This window comes from Plectropomus leopardus, chromosome 2 (genome assembly GCF_008729295.1).
Source record: "Plectropomus leopardus isolate mb chromosome 2, YSFRI_Pleo_2.0, whole genome shotgun sequence".
Taxonomy (NCBI): Eukaryota; Metazoa; Chordata; class Actinopteri; order Perciformes; family Serranidae; genus Plectropomus; species Plectropomus leopardus.
Genome location: NC_056464.1, coordinates 8,765,530 through 8,783,826, shown reverse-complemented (window position 1 = coordinate 8,783,826; position 18,297 = coordinate 8,765,530). Strand labels below are relative to the sequence as shown.

Here is an 18,297-nt window from a genome sequence, read left to right as displayed (position 1 = left end):
ATTAAAAAAGAAAGTTTCCAGTTATTGTGTGATTTTACAGTAATGGGTCAAAAAAAAAAAAAAATTCATAAAATCCTACCTCCCATCTTGTTATTTTGAAGACTTTTAATACACTTCACATTTTCACTTAATGCATTTTTAATTGAATTGCAGTTAAGGTCTGATTTTTGGGTTTATGAATTTAAAACCTGAGAAAAAGTTAACCCTTTGGAGCCTAACTTTCTTGTCTTGCTTAAGGATGCCTTTCAAGTGCATTTCCAAAGTCAATAAATAATAAAGAAAAAGGAAAGAAACAGGAAAAAAAGGAATACAACTCAACCCATTTCACTCTTTGAACCCTGAGCAAATGGGTATTTCTTTCAAAATCATGGGAAAAAAAGTGTTCTACAAATCACAAGAATTGAATATATTTAGAAAACTATACATATAAATATTATAATTACATATTTAAAATGACCTTACAGGTTATTATACATTTCAGGCACTTTTAATTTCTTTTTTTTTCACTTGTTTGTTTCATGTTTTTTTCCCTGTTGTTGTTTGTTGTTTGTTTTTAACTAATTTCCAGGTAATTTCCTTTTATTCTGTACTAATCTCTTGCTGATTTTCGGGTCTGATTTTGTTGCTCATTGCCTTCATCCCATATTTTTGTAAGGAATAAGGCACTTTGCTCAAGTTTCAAAGGATTACACATGATGAAAACAAACATTTCATATCATGCATAGGAAACTTAGCAGACATCTTCAAAGTTTAAAGTTATGAGAATGAATCATAGTGTGCATCACACGGCCTGTTAGAAAGCAGTGCTGCATTAGTAGCAGGGTATCTGAGGACTGGTTGTGGGGTTGGACAGGCAGCAGAGTGAATGCAGGCTCCGTCCTGCTGCTGTACACGTGCACTACACTGCCATCTCGTGGTTACTCAACAACCACACAGCCTGAGATCCCACTCAAACTCGACGGGAGGTCTTATCAAATAGTCGTTGGGTCTAATCTCACAGAGCATTCTGCATTTATCTTATTTGTAAAGATCACTCAGGAAAAACACAGGTTCTCACAACTGGGGTTTTATTTTCATTCCACAGCCTCTCAATAGACGCTGTTATAAAGCTCATCAAGATGTTCAAGTGGAAATTCAACACGTGGGAGAAAAGACGAAATGGCGAAATATAGTTTGTCTTTCTGTAGATTTAAGACCAAGAATACAATGTTTGACAAGAATGTCAAAAATGTCCTGAAGGCAGTGGACGAAGATGTGATTTACACCCCTGCTGTCAGGCATCCACAGGGCTGATGTCGTGTCATCACATCATCCAGAAGTTTGCACGTTATGGTAGCGTCTGCACAACTGAGGCTCTTCAGCATCTTGTAAACGTGTCCTCTTTGTCCTTCTGTTCTCAGAAACATTCAGCTGATCTGATGTCACCTCTTTAAAAGGCTATTGATAGCTTTGACTTCGTCAGTAGACAGAGGAGAGAGATTGTAGCCGATCAGCTCAGGTTTGCCTGCAAACAAACAAGAAAAAGACACATCATGCTCACACTGCTGGGAGGACATTCAGCTGTCATCAAGTCCTAAGGATTTATCACTCACCACGTATAAGCAGCTGAAATAGAAATGAAATGAAGGGTTTCCCCTTTTCATCTGCTTTACCTGAGAAGTAATGATTGAGCTGCAGACACTCCCTAAACCACTGAGAGACATTCAGAGTTTACAGACACATCAGCGTTCAGGGGAAGTCGAACAGAAGTTACTGGTGACATTCTTCCAGTGTGTGAGTGATTGCAGAAATATTTCAGACACATAACAGGTGCTCTCTACTTATCTATCTTCTCAGCTTTCACAGGCCCAAAAGGGCAAAAAGTTAAAGTAAAAAGTTTCAGAAATTTTCAAATGAATACGAAGGAAAAAGCCATAAACACCCCTTAACCCTGAATACCTGAGGGCAGCAGAGGGGGTTAATAACTTTAAAAACAAACTCAAGAGGACCTACATTTGTAGTTTAGCTTTTAATGGAATCTGATCCTTTTTTATTATTACTACTATCATTTTATTTACTTATTTATTTATGTGTTTATTTACCTATTTATTTATTTTTATCTTTCTATTGATAGGTTTTATCCTGTCTGGTCTTTCCTCACACTTTGTGTTACAGTTTGTTTGCATTAAAAGTGCTATATAAATAAAGTCTGACTGATTGATTGATTGACTAATCGAGACTGACAAATACAAGCTATTTAGAGGATAGTTGCTGCCTATTAAAAGCTCTAGATTTTGTTTCAATACCTGTATGTTGATTTAAGCTCAAAATCAGCTAATGTGCTGCAAATGAACACATTTTTTTGAATGACTCTTTAGTGTCCAGTATGTACCTAGTCAGCCTGTCGAACATCCAGATTTTCACAAATTCCCGACTTTTCCCATTTACCATTATCATCGGGTACTGCTCATGCTGTCTGCTGCAGGAGGCGACTGACAGCCTGATCCCCTGACAGCTACACTCACTGAACAAGACTGAAAGAACATTTGTCTCAAAGCTGCTGTTTGCCACTCAAAGACCAACAGGCTGCTGCTCAGTGACATTTCTGTAAAATCATACTGAGCTCTAACGATCATGTAACAAACAAGTGCATGAATTGAATTTTTTTAATCTTTATTATCCTAAACTCACACATGATGACTACATGCACTGACGTTTTTTGGGGCGGGCAGCACTAACTGTCTAACATGTACACACTATAACAGGGTATCAAGAAGAAACTGACACCATATTTTGAAAAAAGTATCAAAACCCAAAAGGTCTGATATGTTTCAAAAAACAGATACTTTGCAGGAGAAGCTCTGTGCAGCATCTCTGCTGGCTTCCAGATTGCCTCATGGTGAAAACAAGACTCTGGTATGCCACTGTGTCTTGCTGTTTGGCAAAAAAAATGCAGCTCCTCATAAAACCAAAAAAGTGTTGTTTTTACTTATGCTTGTATACAGATTACACATAAACAGGAACAACAGGTAACCAGTGAGCTTTAATTTTGCTTTTAGTCTTAATGCTGATGAGGACCTTCTGAATACAAGCTCTTAACATCCACATGAGAGCCTCGATCTTCTCAGCGTGAAGCAAATAAGCGTATTAACCAAAGTGTCAAATTAATCCTTTAAATTCGTATGTTGTAGCTGGCGAACTGAACAGCTGAAAAGCTCGTCATACCTTGCATCTCATTTAGACGATTGACTTTGGCCTTCAGTCCTTTGCGAAGGTCGTTTATCTCCTTGTCCAGCTGCTCTTGGTCTGCAGGTGGGAAACAATGATCAGAGTTCAGGATTATCTCAAATGTGGCTGCTATATGTGTTCAACAACTCTTTATATATTTAAATGCATAGTGGAAATCTATCCAATGAATTTGGATTTTATGAAATGGATTTCTTTTACCTTTCTGAATCATATCTCTGGTCTTCGATTTGGGAAATTTGATGAACATATTTCCAAAGCAGACCTTCACTTTCTCTGCACATGACAACAGTGTTTAGTCAACAAACAGCATGACAAATATTTTTGCATATTCACAGGGATATTTGTTTTCATGACCAAAGTCAATAAGTCCAAGATATTACTGTTTGAATGCTTGCGCTGAGAAATGTATGCATGCACAGAAGCTTTTTTTCTCCTCTCTGACAACATCCTGTCATGGAGGGTCATTCACCTGCATCTGGCATGTCATGTTTCAGTGCACTTAGTGCCTCTCTGTTCCTGTTTCTCTTTGTGTCCAAGTCCACTATCTGAAACATCCACAGAAGACATTAGTTCTCAACATCAGTTTGCTTTTTCTTTATGGAATGTGAAAAAGCAAAAACAAGCTCATTCAAATTTTCAACCAGTTGGCTTGATATGAAAAATAGGACCAGAATCACAGACAAGAGTTGTGTTTTTATTATATTAAAGTTCTGTAAAATAAATATGCAATATACAACAGTCTTCACAGGGGACGAAATACCTGCATTACTGCCATGGGGGCTTTGCCAGGTGGTATTATTTAAAATGTTTGCAATTGCAATACACTGAGTGAGAGTCTAAAAAAAAACTCAGGCTTTGTTCATCACAGTACAATACAACACTCCTGTGTTAAAAATCCCCCTAATAAACATTGTGTCAAATGTGACATTTGTGGATTAAATGCATTTTATTGCATGTTGTTTTGTGACCCGTCATAAAAATAATTGAGATTAACATGAAACATAACATGATTTTTTTAGAAACATGATCTGTTAACTGTTAGTAAGTATTAGTATTACGTGCAAAACTAAACATTTATGGTACTGTTACTGCTTTGTATTGGGTTGTACAATATTTTTTTCTCAATTGTTCCGTGTATTTCGTAATATTATGTCCTGCTAATATCATCATAGAGCCGCCAAACCACGTTCCTAGGGTTAAGGTATATTTATTTATAGATAAAGACGATGAACTCTAAATGTAGCTAGAAATAAACACCGTTTAAACCGTGAGTTAGCCTAGCTGCTAACAGCTAACTAGCTCCTCCGCAACAATGATATTTACATTATGGGATATATTTTAGTCCTCCTACAGTCCGAGCTTTGCGTGTCATTATCAACAGCTTATTGTCGCCAGGTCAATATTTAGCTACCTGTTGTTTAGTGGTGAGAACATCCTCAGCTGCCTCCTCAACTTCTGTCAGATACTCCAAAACACGCTGGGATGAAGCGTCCATGGTGGCTGTGTTGCTATAAAAATACGTCCGGTTGGAAACAACTACAGGAAACGGAAAGTACCGCTTAATTATAATTCCCCTTGGTCCGCGTGACCCCCATTCAACAATACATCTCATCTTTCAGTATTTCTTTTTCTTTCACTGCAGCTTTTTTTGGTCACATTTTTTATTATTATTAACCCTTAGACTAAACACAATCAAATCCCTCTGCTCACAAAATGCGCTTTTCAAAATCAAGCTTCAAATATTTCACATTTAACCAACATCAATCCTAATAATAAATATCAAATATTCATTAATATTCAGATTTTTAACCCTTGAATTGCCAGGTTTTTATCATGATACCACTATATTTTTTGGATGATTTAAAAAAAAAAAAAAATCATTTTCAATACAAAACATGCGAAGTAGATTAGAAAAAAAAATCTCTTATTTTATTTATTTATTTTTCTTTCCTTTTTCTTTTATTCTCACAGGCTGGGATACGTCAGTGATTTGTAGCAACACTGATTGTGACACAAAGCGAACGCATGTATTATCACCACATGTCAAACATGCTATAAAAATACAACAATGAATGCAGCAGGAAACGAAACACAGATGAACTGACAAGAGAAAGACACAAGTTTATATACAGAGGAACTAATCTGTAGAACAGGATGCAGCTGGAGCAGGTGGACATGGGCAGGAGGAGGGAAACACAGGGATTGGCTGACAACAAGGGTGTGGCAGGGACACCAGAGTGGAACAAACAAGACACAGGAACACAGAACAGGTGTGCAGGGAAGACTCTGGGAACAGGGAAGGACTGGTGAGGCTGAAGACAGGTGTGTAAGAAAACAGGCGGGAAAACAACCGAAACTGGACATGACACATGAGGAACCAATCTACAAAATAAAACAGGAAACAGATAAAACATGAATACATAACAAGAAAAAACATGCACAGAATCCCCCCCCACCCAAACCCAAAGTGCTCAAGGTGACGGAATACAATCAAGACTCAAGATCATGACATGAATACAAATTTTACAGGCAGCAATATTATTATGATTATTATTATAATTAATCCTACAGGAAACAGATAAAACATGAATACATAACAAGAAAAAACATGCACAGAATCCCCCCCCCACCCAAACCCAAAGTGCTCAAGGTGACGGAATACAATCAAGACTCAAGATCATGACATGAATACAAATTTTAAAAGGAGCAATATTATTATTATTATTATTATCATTAATTCTAATATATTATCACTCTGTTGTCAAAATAGCCCTTCACTTGGTCAAGAAGCATTATGACTTCTTTAGTACTCAAAACGTGAAGTATGGGACTTGAAAATTAGTCAATCTTGACTTAGGACTTTTAGTGAAAAAGTTGAGACTTAAAAAGACTTAAAAAAATATGGGAAATATACAATAATTTTCTAATTTCAATAAATAGATTATTTATGTTCTTTTTAAAGTAGAATAAAATGTTAAAAATATTGTAAGGCTGCCTTCTTCCAGTTTTAACTTTAAAGGGTGAAATCCCTAAACATCTCTCATGTCTAAACCAGGACCAACTTCAAACAATATCAATGTGAATTAATGAATTCAGCATTAAATTAATTACATTACTTATCTTAATAAATCAGATAACAAAATAAAGTTATTTATCAAAACTTTTTTTTTTTTTTTCTTTTAACCTGTCCTGTTCGGCAGCTTAGGCATGCAGTATGAGAGGTCTGGATGCCCTGAGGTGCCATAACAGATTTGCTCTGCAAAGGAGGAGTCTGACATACTTCTTCCTGCTGCAGTCCGTACTGAGATTTATTGGCAAGGCTACCGGACAGTACAACGTTAGAGTGGATAGGGAGAGAGAAAAGAGAGAGGTTGGGGGACACAGAGAGAGTTATTGTTGCTGTTGAAAACAACAGCAACAATAACAACAACAACGACAATGAAAACGATAACAATGCTAACTACAATAATGACAGCTGCAAATATTTATGTATTTTTTACATATGCTATGTAAATAAACAGAGAGAAAAGACACTGAGCAGGTTAAGTGTGTGCCAGAATTTCAATAGTTTATTTCTTCATTAATTATTCATTTATTCAATCAATTTTATGCCCGTTGGCAGCCACAGTACATTCAATTTCTCATTTCATAACAGTATAGACAAATCACACAAAATATCACATCTCATACAAAATCTAAACTTATCTTTTATAAAACATTTAGACATCTGCAGGTTTTTTTTCTTTATTTTATTTTAATTAAATACAGTGTTCTATGTTTTTTATTTTTAATGGCATAAAACTCACTGAGAAAGATGAAAACATCTGTTAAAATACATATATATTATTTCTTTTTCATTACAGTATTTAAAATAGCTTCATTTACCACAACTAAACGCACAGTAATACTTCTGCCAGAGGGAAAGAGGGGAGGGTGGGGTTTGGAAGTGTAACATCCACAGCTGTACATCCCTCTGAAGACCCAGCAGGTTCGCCCTAAACTTCTCTCCTCGCTGCCTTCACCTTTGCATACACTTGCTTACAGGTGAACAGGGTGTTGAATGGTAACCCTTCAATCAGAGTCATTCACTTTAGTGGTAGAAATATCATTCACTGGCCATTAAGTTTTCATTCATCTCTTTACTCATAAACAAATCAACACTCTGCTTTTCAGGCTCAAACCAATAACTCTACCCCCGTCTTCCTGAGCAGTAGCCAGGCGTCATTCATTTGCTCTTACCAGATGACCTGTTCATTTCTGGATGGGATCCAGTCATCTAGTGCTAAATCAAAGAGAAATTGCTGTAGATTTCTTTAACCCCTCATCGGAGAAGCTTCCTCAGTTCTGAATAACCGGTGGGGAGTAACACACATTTAACCTCTGTAGGGTCGCTCACAGACTGACAGTTGTTGAAGGCGAGATGAAAAGAAAAAAGTGCTTTATTAATCTTTTTAGATCACATCCCAGCCATTGTGTGCATCTATCTTTATATCTAACAATATATGTAAAAAAAAAACAAAAAAACCCTCCATGTTCATATATCAAAATCCAGCCATGTTTTTTTTCCTGCAAAACAAAACATGACATGCTAACATAAGCTTGAATCAACCAGTTTCAACCATTAATATCATAACATCCACCCATCCATCAATCTGCAACTTTTAGCTCAGATTAAGTTAGCTAGCTAGCAACAGAAGGCTACATCAGTGCGTCTTTGCTTTCTCCATAATGATTCCCCGACAATGGTTATCGACCCGCTGCTCGAGAATTGATTCACTTGAGGTAAAGTGGTATCTGTGACAACTCCAGATTACGTGCAAAGGATTAACAGTACTGCCTCAGCAACTAACATTACATGGAGTGTATGATGGACCTGACGGTTTCCACTGCCCACTGGCGTTACACCGTCGCAGTGTCACTGTTATAGAACATCATCTTTTCAGCTATCAAGTCGAATTCCTCCCAACTTTATATCCTTCTGACTATGCTGTTTTGCCTATAAATATGTCACAGTGCTGAAGGTAGAAACTCTCAAAATGCTGTTTAATCAGGTCTTTAAGTCAGGCCCCCAGGACATGTGCCAGGCTTTGAAGCCAGTTATCATAGCAGCTAAAAAGTGTAATTACATCTGTCATGTGATGCCCCGTGGCCCCAAAAGACTGTCCTATTGACTGCTCTGTAGATCAGTGGATACAGCGTCATGACTAGTTTCACTATCAAGATTTGATCCATTCAATCCAATAACATTTGGAAAGTCTAGAAGAGTTGTACAATTTAATATTTTTATCCCCATTCAAGTTAGCTGAGTGCTAAACCAGAGGTAGCCAACTTATACGAGTTATTTTACACACAGCAGTTGAACTTTTTGCATCATGTGCCACTGAGCAACTTTCATAAGAATGAACAGGGTCCTGCCTCCAACACTGTATCCAGTTCTCTTAATACATCCATGGTTCAAGATCACTTCTTTTAACATTGAAACTGGCAGGACTGCATTCGGCAATTTCTGGAATGCTCCAAAGCAAATCACCTGAGAAGTATGTATGATTCACGCAGTGATTGACCAGATGTGCCAAGACAAGACAGTACATCAGAGTTGAACTTAACTCGAAAGCTCTTTTTTTCTTTCTTTTTTTTTTTTTTCACGTAGCGTCTTTGTTATTCTCTTTAGTCAACAAACAGTAAAGCACCATGAATGCCTTTGAGGAAGGACTGTCTTCTCTGGTCCCCAATAGAATGATTATCACATCTCATGCCTCTCAATGATAATAACAGGCTTCTTTTGATTGTGGTTGTTCAGAACAGCTTTTGCCCTCAGATGAAGTTTCACAATATGAACTAGCTTGCCCCAACCCTTACTTCCCACAGGTCGGTCAGAACTGAGGAAGCCTTTCAGATGAAAGGCAAAATGCCTTCAAAGCCACTCCTGGATATCACATGACCTGGTGACCGAGAATATTCAGAGATATACTGTGTATGGAGAGGGAGTAAAGGCAGAAAAGGGAGAGAAGGGGAGCAGCTTAGCGCCAAGCCCTCATCACTTTTGTGTCTGCACGTCATTTCGTCTTCTAGGGCATACAGTGATCATAACCTCTGGACTCAGTCACAAGGGAACTGTGAAGGACTTTCAGCTCTAAAAGTTTCACCTCTGCAGATACGCATACTTTTATAGTTTTTTTAAGTTATACTGAATGTACCTTTATACACTATTATGGTCCTACAGTCAAAAGCTGCTCCCTAGCAATAGATGCAACAGAGCTGTGCAAAATATAAGGGGTAGTGGTGAGTTCTACTGAGAGTCATTTGCTACCAGAAAGTACTTGTCGGAGACACTTTCCCAGTCTAGTGCCAGGGGTTTTGGGTCATTATGGGGTCATATTTTGGAACCATGTAAGGAAAGAAACAAAGGGAAGGGAGCAGGCTTCAGAGGACACTTCTGGTTTGTGCAAATAGGAGACTAAGAAGTACGCACACTCATGGTGAGTTATTTACACACACAAAGCAACTGCCTCCTAACACGTTGGCTACACTAGATTAAATATAGATTGTTCACAAGCCAAAAATATCATGCACAATTTACTAAGGCAACTTCAAAAACTGGAGTGAAAGTCAGCTCTAAACACTGTTTGAAACAAAACTGCAGCAAGGCAAGCCTGTTGACATGAATCCATTTTACAGTGGAGTTTTATGTTCATGATGGAGTCAGATTTGATGGTACCTTCAATGTTTGTTTGATGTGAGTAGAAGTACTGTAAATGAGCAGTGTGTTGCTACGACTTCAGTGTTTAGACTACTTGTGTATGTACAACTTTAAGACTGCAGAGTGACATAGCACACCCATAACTACCGTAAAGGTGACTCTAATTATTATTATTCCATCACTGATAGATTGTTTGATTGTAAGTTGTTTAAATTACATCATCTTCTTTGCTAGCTGGCATATCCTGGTAGCTAATCATCACTCGCTCAATATATTATACATTATCAAACATACTGTCTGAGGCTGAACCTTTATTGGACTGTTTAAGAGGCTGGCAGCCTTATGGTAACATTTCTAACCCAATCACCAGAATGACTATGGACATTTTAGGTTTCCACAAGCCCTGGATGCGTTACATTTGTACGTTATTATACAGGAGATGTGTGAAAATTTTACACTTCACCAACACTGTAGTCAACGTGTGGTAAGGTTTCGGCACAAAAAAGACTTGGTTATGGTTAAGGAAAGATCATGTTTTGGGTTAAAATATCAGGTTCTCAAGGCACAACGTACCAATGTCTCATTAAACTGGAATTACTGACTATCGGTTGTAAACAATCAGCCTAGTTTCAAGGAGGGCACCCAAGATAACGGCCATCAATTCTTGACCAAATGTCTCCCCTACCGTTCCTGAGAAATGTTGAAAAATGGCCAGAAAAGTATATTTGCAGAACATAATGATGTCACAGTGAAGATGACCTAACATTGACATGACATTTTGGATATAAAATCTAAACACTTCATGAATATAACCTATTGGATATTTATGTTAAAGTTTGTGATTGCCATTTAGTGCATGAACTCGAGTTATGGCCAAACATATGGTTTGTAAGGTCACAGTGACCTTTGACCACTAAATTCTAATCAGTTCATTCATGAGTCCAAGTGGATGTTTGTGCCAAATTTGAGGAAACTTACTGAAAGCATTTATGACATATTGCCTTCATGAGAACGAGACAGACACAAGGTCACGGTGACCTTGACCTGTCTATCAAAATCAAATTAATTTATTGTGCGTCAGTGGATGTTTGTGGCAAATTTGAGGAAATTTCCTCATGGTGTTTTTGAGATACCATGTTCACAACCCAAAAACATGACGTTTCTGGCAAAGGCTATCTCTAGAGCGAGGGGAGTAAAAAAAACAACAAACAAAAAAACACAATGTTGTGATTAAAAAACAAAAACAAAAAGCTTTTTGTTGCACTATCCCCACTGAAAGTGATGGGTCATGCCTACCACAGCAGTGGGTTGCTAAAAAATACCCACTTTTGGTGGGTGGGTGCAATCACCCTAGAAAAAAAGGATCCCTCTCAACCTCGCTGTGACAAAGTCAGGTCATATACCACACCACTTTAGAAATGTTGGTATGTATGAAACGTACGAATGTAATTAATCTGTGATTTGCAGAAATCTACATGTTGACATTTTCTTCTGGCAATTGTGCTCACATGTCACTACTATATTAGCCATTTAGCTCATAGTTCACAAAGGCATAAATATTTCAAATGCTCAACCTCTCAAATTTAGCAAATGCCTAATCAGCACACAAGGCCCTAGTCATCATTACCGTTTTCTTTCTGTGAAATTGGAGGTTAAAGCCACTTGGGGGAACTTTGGGCAAAAATCGGAGAGTGTATCTTTAAGCTACATTTTGGTGCAGAGACAACCTAAAAAATTTAGAAAGACAAACATTTAGCAAAATTTGGAAATAAGTTGACTTGCTTAGACTTTAATCTACAGCACAACGCATTTGTCTGTACACCTGCAATTATATGATTGCTCCAGATGTGGTAGCTACCGTAAATGGCTAGAGCCCTGGGTGTGCTCTGAATGGGTTTTACACAAGCTTGTGTATATGTGCACACTAAGGCAAAGCAGCTTTATTTAGGGGCCAAAAAGCTGAAATCTTGGGGCTGAACCTTATGTGTGTGTCAGCCGGATACTTTTAAATCTCTGGTGCGTGGCAGCATGTTCCGTGTCGCTGATTGTGCAAATGTGTGCAAATTCATACATGTGGGCCTGGAGGAAGAGTGTATCTCAGCTCAGTCATTTCAAGCGCAGTACAGGTTACTTTCCAGGAACTCTGTGTGTCTCCGTGGCCAGCTGCCTTACAAATAAGTGTGTGCACATGAGTCAGTGTGTACATGCAGGTGAGTGCACACAGATGAGCATGCTTGTGAATGTGCTGAGCAGTGTCGGCCTCTGTGCTGTGATCTGAAAAGGCAGCTCCTCCTCTTTGTGTCTCTCTGATCCTCCAATGTGCTGTCTAGAAGATGCTTTGTCTTCGGTTCTTTCCTCGACCTGAGAAGAGACAAATTGAGAATGAGCACTCAATATGATGATTATTCAGTGTTAACAGGCACCCATTAAAACAGATGATACAGAATATGTTCTAGCAAGCAATGACTCATACTTTTATCTTGCACAGGACCTTTTATGCTAATTTTCAGGTTCATACTTGTATTAAGGGTTTTTTTTTTTAACATGTTTGAATGCTTCAATGGAAACCCTTAATTTTCCTGTGTAAACCTTTGAAACCTGGATTGACATCACTTTTCTTGTGTAGCATTCAGACACCTTTCAGAAGTATCTAAACCTTTAAGCCCCTGACAGCAAATTGATGTGTTGTCTTTAAAAAACATGGGGAAAAGGGCAATGTGCAACTTGGTAGAAAAATCATGTAAATTGCAAGAAATTTGTTTTGGTCTTTTTTAAGTATAATTATATTCCTTATCATAAATATGAATTTAAACTATTTTCAAGAATTATTATAATTTATAATCAAAAAGTACAGTCTTTTACAGGGTTTTAAAAAACTTTCCCTGTTTGGTTTTTTTTTTTTTGCAAATCTGAACTTTTTTTTCTTTTACTAACAAAAAAAACCTTCCCATGTTTTTGAAAGAAATTAAGCCTATTTGTCCATGTCTCAAAGGGTTAAGCCCCACTCCAGATAAAGCCCAGTCTGCTCTGATTGCTCAGTGTTTGTGGGTCTTTCTTAGCTTGGTGTCACACTTTGAAGCCAATTTTCATACTGGCTAAACAGTGGTACTGCAACTCCTGGGTCAATCATGTGATGTCATGGGGTCCAAAAAAACTTTTATCCCATTGATTTATGCTGTGAGAGAGACATCTGTAAATCTGTGGATACATTTATGAGGGCGTAAATGACTTGTTTTCCTTTCAAGATTTAATCCATTCGGTCCCATAACATTTGGAATGTCTAGAAGAGCTGTGAGACTAAATAATTTTTTCCTCATTCAAGTTAGCAAAATGCTAAACCAGCAGTAGCCTCTCATGTGAGTAGAAATAGAGCTTTTTTGGCCACTGACTATATTTCACAGTAATGAACAGCGGCGCATTGCGAATGCTGTATCCAGTTCTCTTAATACATCCATGATCTCTGCACTGACATTGCAACCGGGGAATCATTCTAATGAAGAGCAGCTTCCCTTTCTACCATGATAAATCCCTGAATACAAGCTTCTAAATACAACCGGATGAGTTCGAGCAGGCATACAATTTGAAATCGGGGAGACATTGGCATCATCAGCAACCAAAATTGAATGTTTTCCAGATGTTAGCATGTAGCTACATGTACTTTAGCGGTGCACTTGCAGCCAGGAAATAACTGTAATGGTGAATAGTGGCACTTTCTACCATGAAAAAAATCATAAATATAAGCTTCTAAACTCAACTAGACATGTTCCAGCAGGAATATGATTAGAGAAATTCACAACTTCTGCAACAAAGACATGATTCCTTGATGTTAGCATGTAGCTACATGTAGCAGTGTAGGCTACATAAACACCTGCATTAGCAGGCCTGGATCAGATGACCACATAACAAAATCCTGTGCACTGTGACATCTCAACATAGCCAAAGTAGAAAGAAACGTTGAAAATAGAGTATTCAGAAGAGTCTGAAGCCTGAGTTTTTTTCTTACAGGGATTACTTTTATATATGTTTACCTCATTACTTGAAACTTTTGCCACATTTAATATAATCATCCTTCATTGTAACAATAATCAATTGGATGCTACTTGCTTGTTTAAGGGTGAATAGTTAGGTGTTAAAGCTTTATAAGCCCATTTAGGGGGAAATCAAGTCCTATTAGGTAAGAGCTTATTAGAGTACATACAAAGGTGACAGTAATCTTCCTTATTTACTTAACTTTTCTTTTAAGTTCCTCAGAGACTCTACTTTGTGGTATTTTTATTTGTGTCACAAAGTCAGTATCCTATCTTCTTACAGAGCTTTGCTAATTAGCAAAGTACATCTGCAGACACTTCAGCTTTTCAGATGTTGTGGTCAGAAACAAAACACTTCAGAAAACTTATAGTGATAGTGTCTAAACCACAATTATAACTAGAGACTCAAAACTTTTAATTGGTCAGTTGAAACTATCAGCTATGAAAATATACAGAAAAACAAATGTGAATGCACTGCACACAGTTGCAAACAAACTCCTGCACAATGTTTAACTTGCAAAAATACATCTATTAGTGACGTGTCAGCACTGGACATTCATCAGGCAAGTGGTTTGTGACAATAAGAGGCCATCTTTAATGGGGAGTGGCTGTTAGTCTGCAACCAATCAAATTCCCCATGAGCAATAAGAGAGCATAAATATCAAACATCATTTCACTATATTACATTATCCAGTGTCACACATGGAGCTAGAAAAGTTAAACACTCTTTATAATTACAAAATGTAACCTAAAATGCTTAGATTAAATAGGTAGAAAATGAATGCTTAAAGACCCAGAGGCTAAACTGCATTCTAAAAAAGGATACATTCCCAAATATGAAGGTTACATTCGTAGATGAACCTGTAGGGGTACATTTACATCAATCAGGTCACATGAATTCATACAAGCGACAACACCTTACCAATTTGTGCACTGAAATGTAATTCCTTTTTATCCTTTTTACTGCTCCTCTTACACTGTAGACTGCTGCTTTAAAGTCGTTCATGTTGTCCTGATGATTTCTTCAACTCTCACATCATTGCAATTGTCAAAATTGTTAACATATTTTAACCTCGGCAAAATGGCCGAATGAATTTACTGCACTGATCCAGAGTGTCCATTCCCCCTGTGGCACAGTGAGAACAGTAGTGGGACAGCTTTTTAATATTCCTACTGTCACACCAGTCGTTACTCATAAAGTGCATACGGCTTTCTGTTTTCTTGCCAGAGTCCTCTCTGTCAGGATTCCACGATGCAGCCAAGTTTTGGTAAAACAAAGGACATGAGCTAACAAGAATGTGGTATCACCTCCTGATATTCTACTGAAACTGATGCAGGCGTGGAGGAAGCAGTTTATCATCCAACACTGGCTTGCAGGTTTCCTTCATTCCATCGTACAGAGATGGATGCAGAGATGGTCTTGCTTCTGCATGTGGTCGGGATCCAAACTGGTGCCCATCTTCTCCACCGTTTTTGTCAAGGTTTACTGACATTACTGATGAAAACCTTGACCGTCCAGGTAGCAGAGTGAGCAGCAGGAGAGCTGTAAGTGGATTTTCTCATTCAAATGAGAAACACGTAGCAGTATGCCACCACCATCCAACATCGATCACAAAAAGCACAACCAATATTTGTATAATTAAACGTTTGCACAAGTTCAACACAAATTTAACAGAGATGATGGAGAGACGACTGGAAAGTTCAATGCCTTCTTGTAAAAAACAGGCATAAATAAATAGAAAACTTAAAAAAAACAGAAAATAAATAAAAATAATAAACACCTGACAAAATTCCAATAGACAAACTGTAAATCCATGTTAAGTAACAGGAATCAAATTAACCTCTACCCTATCAAGACTGCATACATTAAATGAAATAAGTACCTATTAACATATCCTACAGACCCCAAGACAGATGAAAGAGATAAAGACAACTCCAGTCAAAAAATGCACATCTTTAGCAGGTTACATCTGTGGATGAACCTGACATACAGTAGCTCTAATAAAACATCAACACCAATAACACATTACCTTAGAGGCCTAAATACAAAAAATATATACAATAGACACCAAGGCCGCAAAAATCCATCGAAAATATGCAATATAAGGGATTTCAGGATCAATCATCAATCAGTGCCCTTGGAGCCATGTTTGAGGTAGATAAATCCAATATGCCTTATGTTGTTTAAGTAGTTTGTCATGGCCACCACCCAGTGGTGTTAGGGTGACCTGTTCAATATCACAGGAACGTATTGAAGAGATGTCATGGTGAGCATCATGAAAATGCACAGTTATGGGATAATCCCAATTGTTTCTGCACATTGTGCTTTTGTATTCAATGATCCTTTGTTTCAGTTTTCTGGTGGTTTCCCCAAACTCACAGGTACAGCTAATCATACTGTAAAACGTGTGTGGATACACAAATGATGAAGGTGTTAATGGGAAATGTTTTACCCGAGAAATTATTAGTTTTCTTGGTGTTAATAGACTGTGCTTAAATGCCGCAGTGGTAGCTGCCCTTGGGAAGAAAGTGCTATATTAGGTTCATCCACAAATGTAACCTGCTAAATATGCAAATTTTTTGACTGCCATTACCTCTTGGCATGTGTAGGGTAGTTTTTTTACCATGTAAAAATGCATCCTTTGGGTTCACCTACAAATGCAAACTGCAATATTTGGAGATTTATTTTTTTGAGAATGTAGTTCAGTCTTTGGGGCTTTAAGCATTCATTTTATAGAAATCCTGGGTACATTTTGTTACCATGCACAGAGTTGATCTGTTCTGGCTCCATATATATATATATAATGAGATTGTAATATAGTCATTTTTTGATATTTATTAAATACCAAACATCAACAGCTTCCCTAATGCACGTGTGCTATGTCATTGCTCAGTTGGAGACTTACAGCCAATTGCAATTTAAGATGGCTTCTTACTTCCTATGTCACAAATCAATTGCTTGATTGGTCAACACTAAATTGTTGAAAATATATGATTTGTGTAAGTTCGACAGTGTGCTGGGATTTGTTTGCACCTGTTGATATACCTGCTCCTCTCCTCCTCACCTCATGAAAACCATGTGAAAATTGTTGTTCAGGGCTAATGCAAAGCATTACACACAGGCATGTGTCCTATACAACAGTTCATATGACACATAACGAATTGGGGTCCCTAACAGTTAGTTTAGGCATTATCATGTTCCACACTTAATGTAAAGTTACTGACTTAACTTAAAGTTTCGTAGGTGAGGTTTCAGAAAGTACAGTTACGTAGTTTAGGAAAGGTAGGTAGATTTAGGAAAAAAATCCAGGTTGGGTGTTGTCATGTTATGCATGGTATATAAAGGTATGTGCTTAAGGTAACGTGAGAGCATACTTTAAGATAACTCAAAGTTCACTTGGTTTCACAAAGTAACTCAAAGTTTACTAGGTTTGTGACATTAACACCCATCTCCTGGGGGAAAATCCTGTGTTTGATAGACCCATTCATCACCCCAACCTTACTCCTCATGTATATATTTACTCTTTATACTATTTTCTTTGAATACCTTTTTCACACCCATCAGGACATTTGTCACATGATTGCAGCCTTTATGATTATGTGGGTTATATGTGAATTCTGATGCATTCCTTTTCAAAGTACAAACAGTGCATGAGAACAGCCTGACCCAGGACGTGCATCTTGTGCACCACATTCTCAATACCTGGTTTAAAGCTAGAACTGAATTATGTGCAACCCACAGTTCATCTACAGATCTTACAGGAACAGGAACCTTACCTAAAGGCTGGAACACTGAGCTGCGGTGGCCCGGGTCCTTCTGGAGTTGCACCTCTCTGAGGGAAAACACCGAAGCAGCTAAAACAAAGAGGGGAGAGAGAATGGCTTAGAAGCACCCAAAAAAAACAAAACAAAAACAATACAGAACTACTACTTTGTAACTGTATATAATTATTAGTATGTGTTATGGCGAGTTAAAAAAGATTGCTTCCTTCTGCTTCCTTCAAGTTTGTCATGGCATTTAACAGGTAATACTACCAATAAAAGTACTGATTTTAATACTGACAGGCTACATGCAAATAATTGTCACCTTTCACAAAACACCTTAATAAAGCAATAATTAGCCACATGCAGGGTATAAGAGGTTGTGCATGCTAACACAATATTTAGTAAGAGCACTGCGGAGACAGGCACTTTAATTAATTACAACGAGAGTTTTCTGCCAGACCATTTCCAACCCCTTTTCTTTGTTGGCAGTATAAAAATTTCATGCACCTTTTTGGTCAAAGTGTGCTAATTGGCCGAACAACACGAGTCATCTGTGGTTTTTAGAAAGGACACAGC

The 18,297-nt window shown here is 37.7% G+C and overlaps 2 protein-coding genes across 5 annotated transcripts in view; both read right to left on the bottom strand.

Moving 5' to 3' along the window:
- Positions 1-1,050: 1,050 nt before the first annotated feature.
- On the bottom strand, positions 1,051-4,932 carry pdrg1 (p53 and DNA-damage regulated 1). The gene is made up of 5 exons (XM_042501564.1): positions 4,640-4,932; positions 3,698-3,773; positions 3,427-3,501; positions 3,205-3,285; positions 1,051-1,504 (listed from the first exon to the last, which is right to left on the bottom strand). Exons 1-5 carry the CDS (start codon positions 4,838-4,840, stop codon positions 1,422-1,424), a joined length of 516 nt encoding a protein of 171 aa, XP_042357498.1. The 5' UTR covers positions 4,841-4,932; the 3' UTR covers positions 1,051-1,421.
- Positions 4,933-11,008: 6,076 nt separating this feature from the next.
- Positions 11,009-18,297, bottom strand: part of cdk18 (cyclin dependent kinase 18) — a 57,307-nt gene continuing 50,018 nt past the window's right edge. For 2 of the 4 annotated variants that reach the window (XM_042499583.1, XM_042499590.1), the window contains exons 15-16: positions 17,734-17,811; positions 11,009-12,289 (exon numbers count right to left, since the gene is read on the bottom strand). In XM_042499583.1, coding sequence (XP_042355517.1) covers positions 12,255-12,289; positions 17,734-17,811 — 113 coding nt within the window. In that variant the 3' untranslated portion in view covers positions 11,009-12,254. Of the gene's footprint in view, positions 12,290-14,831; positions 15,500-17,733; positions 17,812-18,297 lie in introns of those variants that run through there. The other 2 variants (XM_042499568.1, XM_042499577.1) reach the window with 1 other exon arrangement.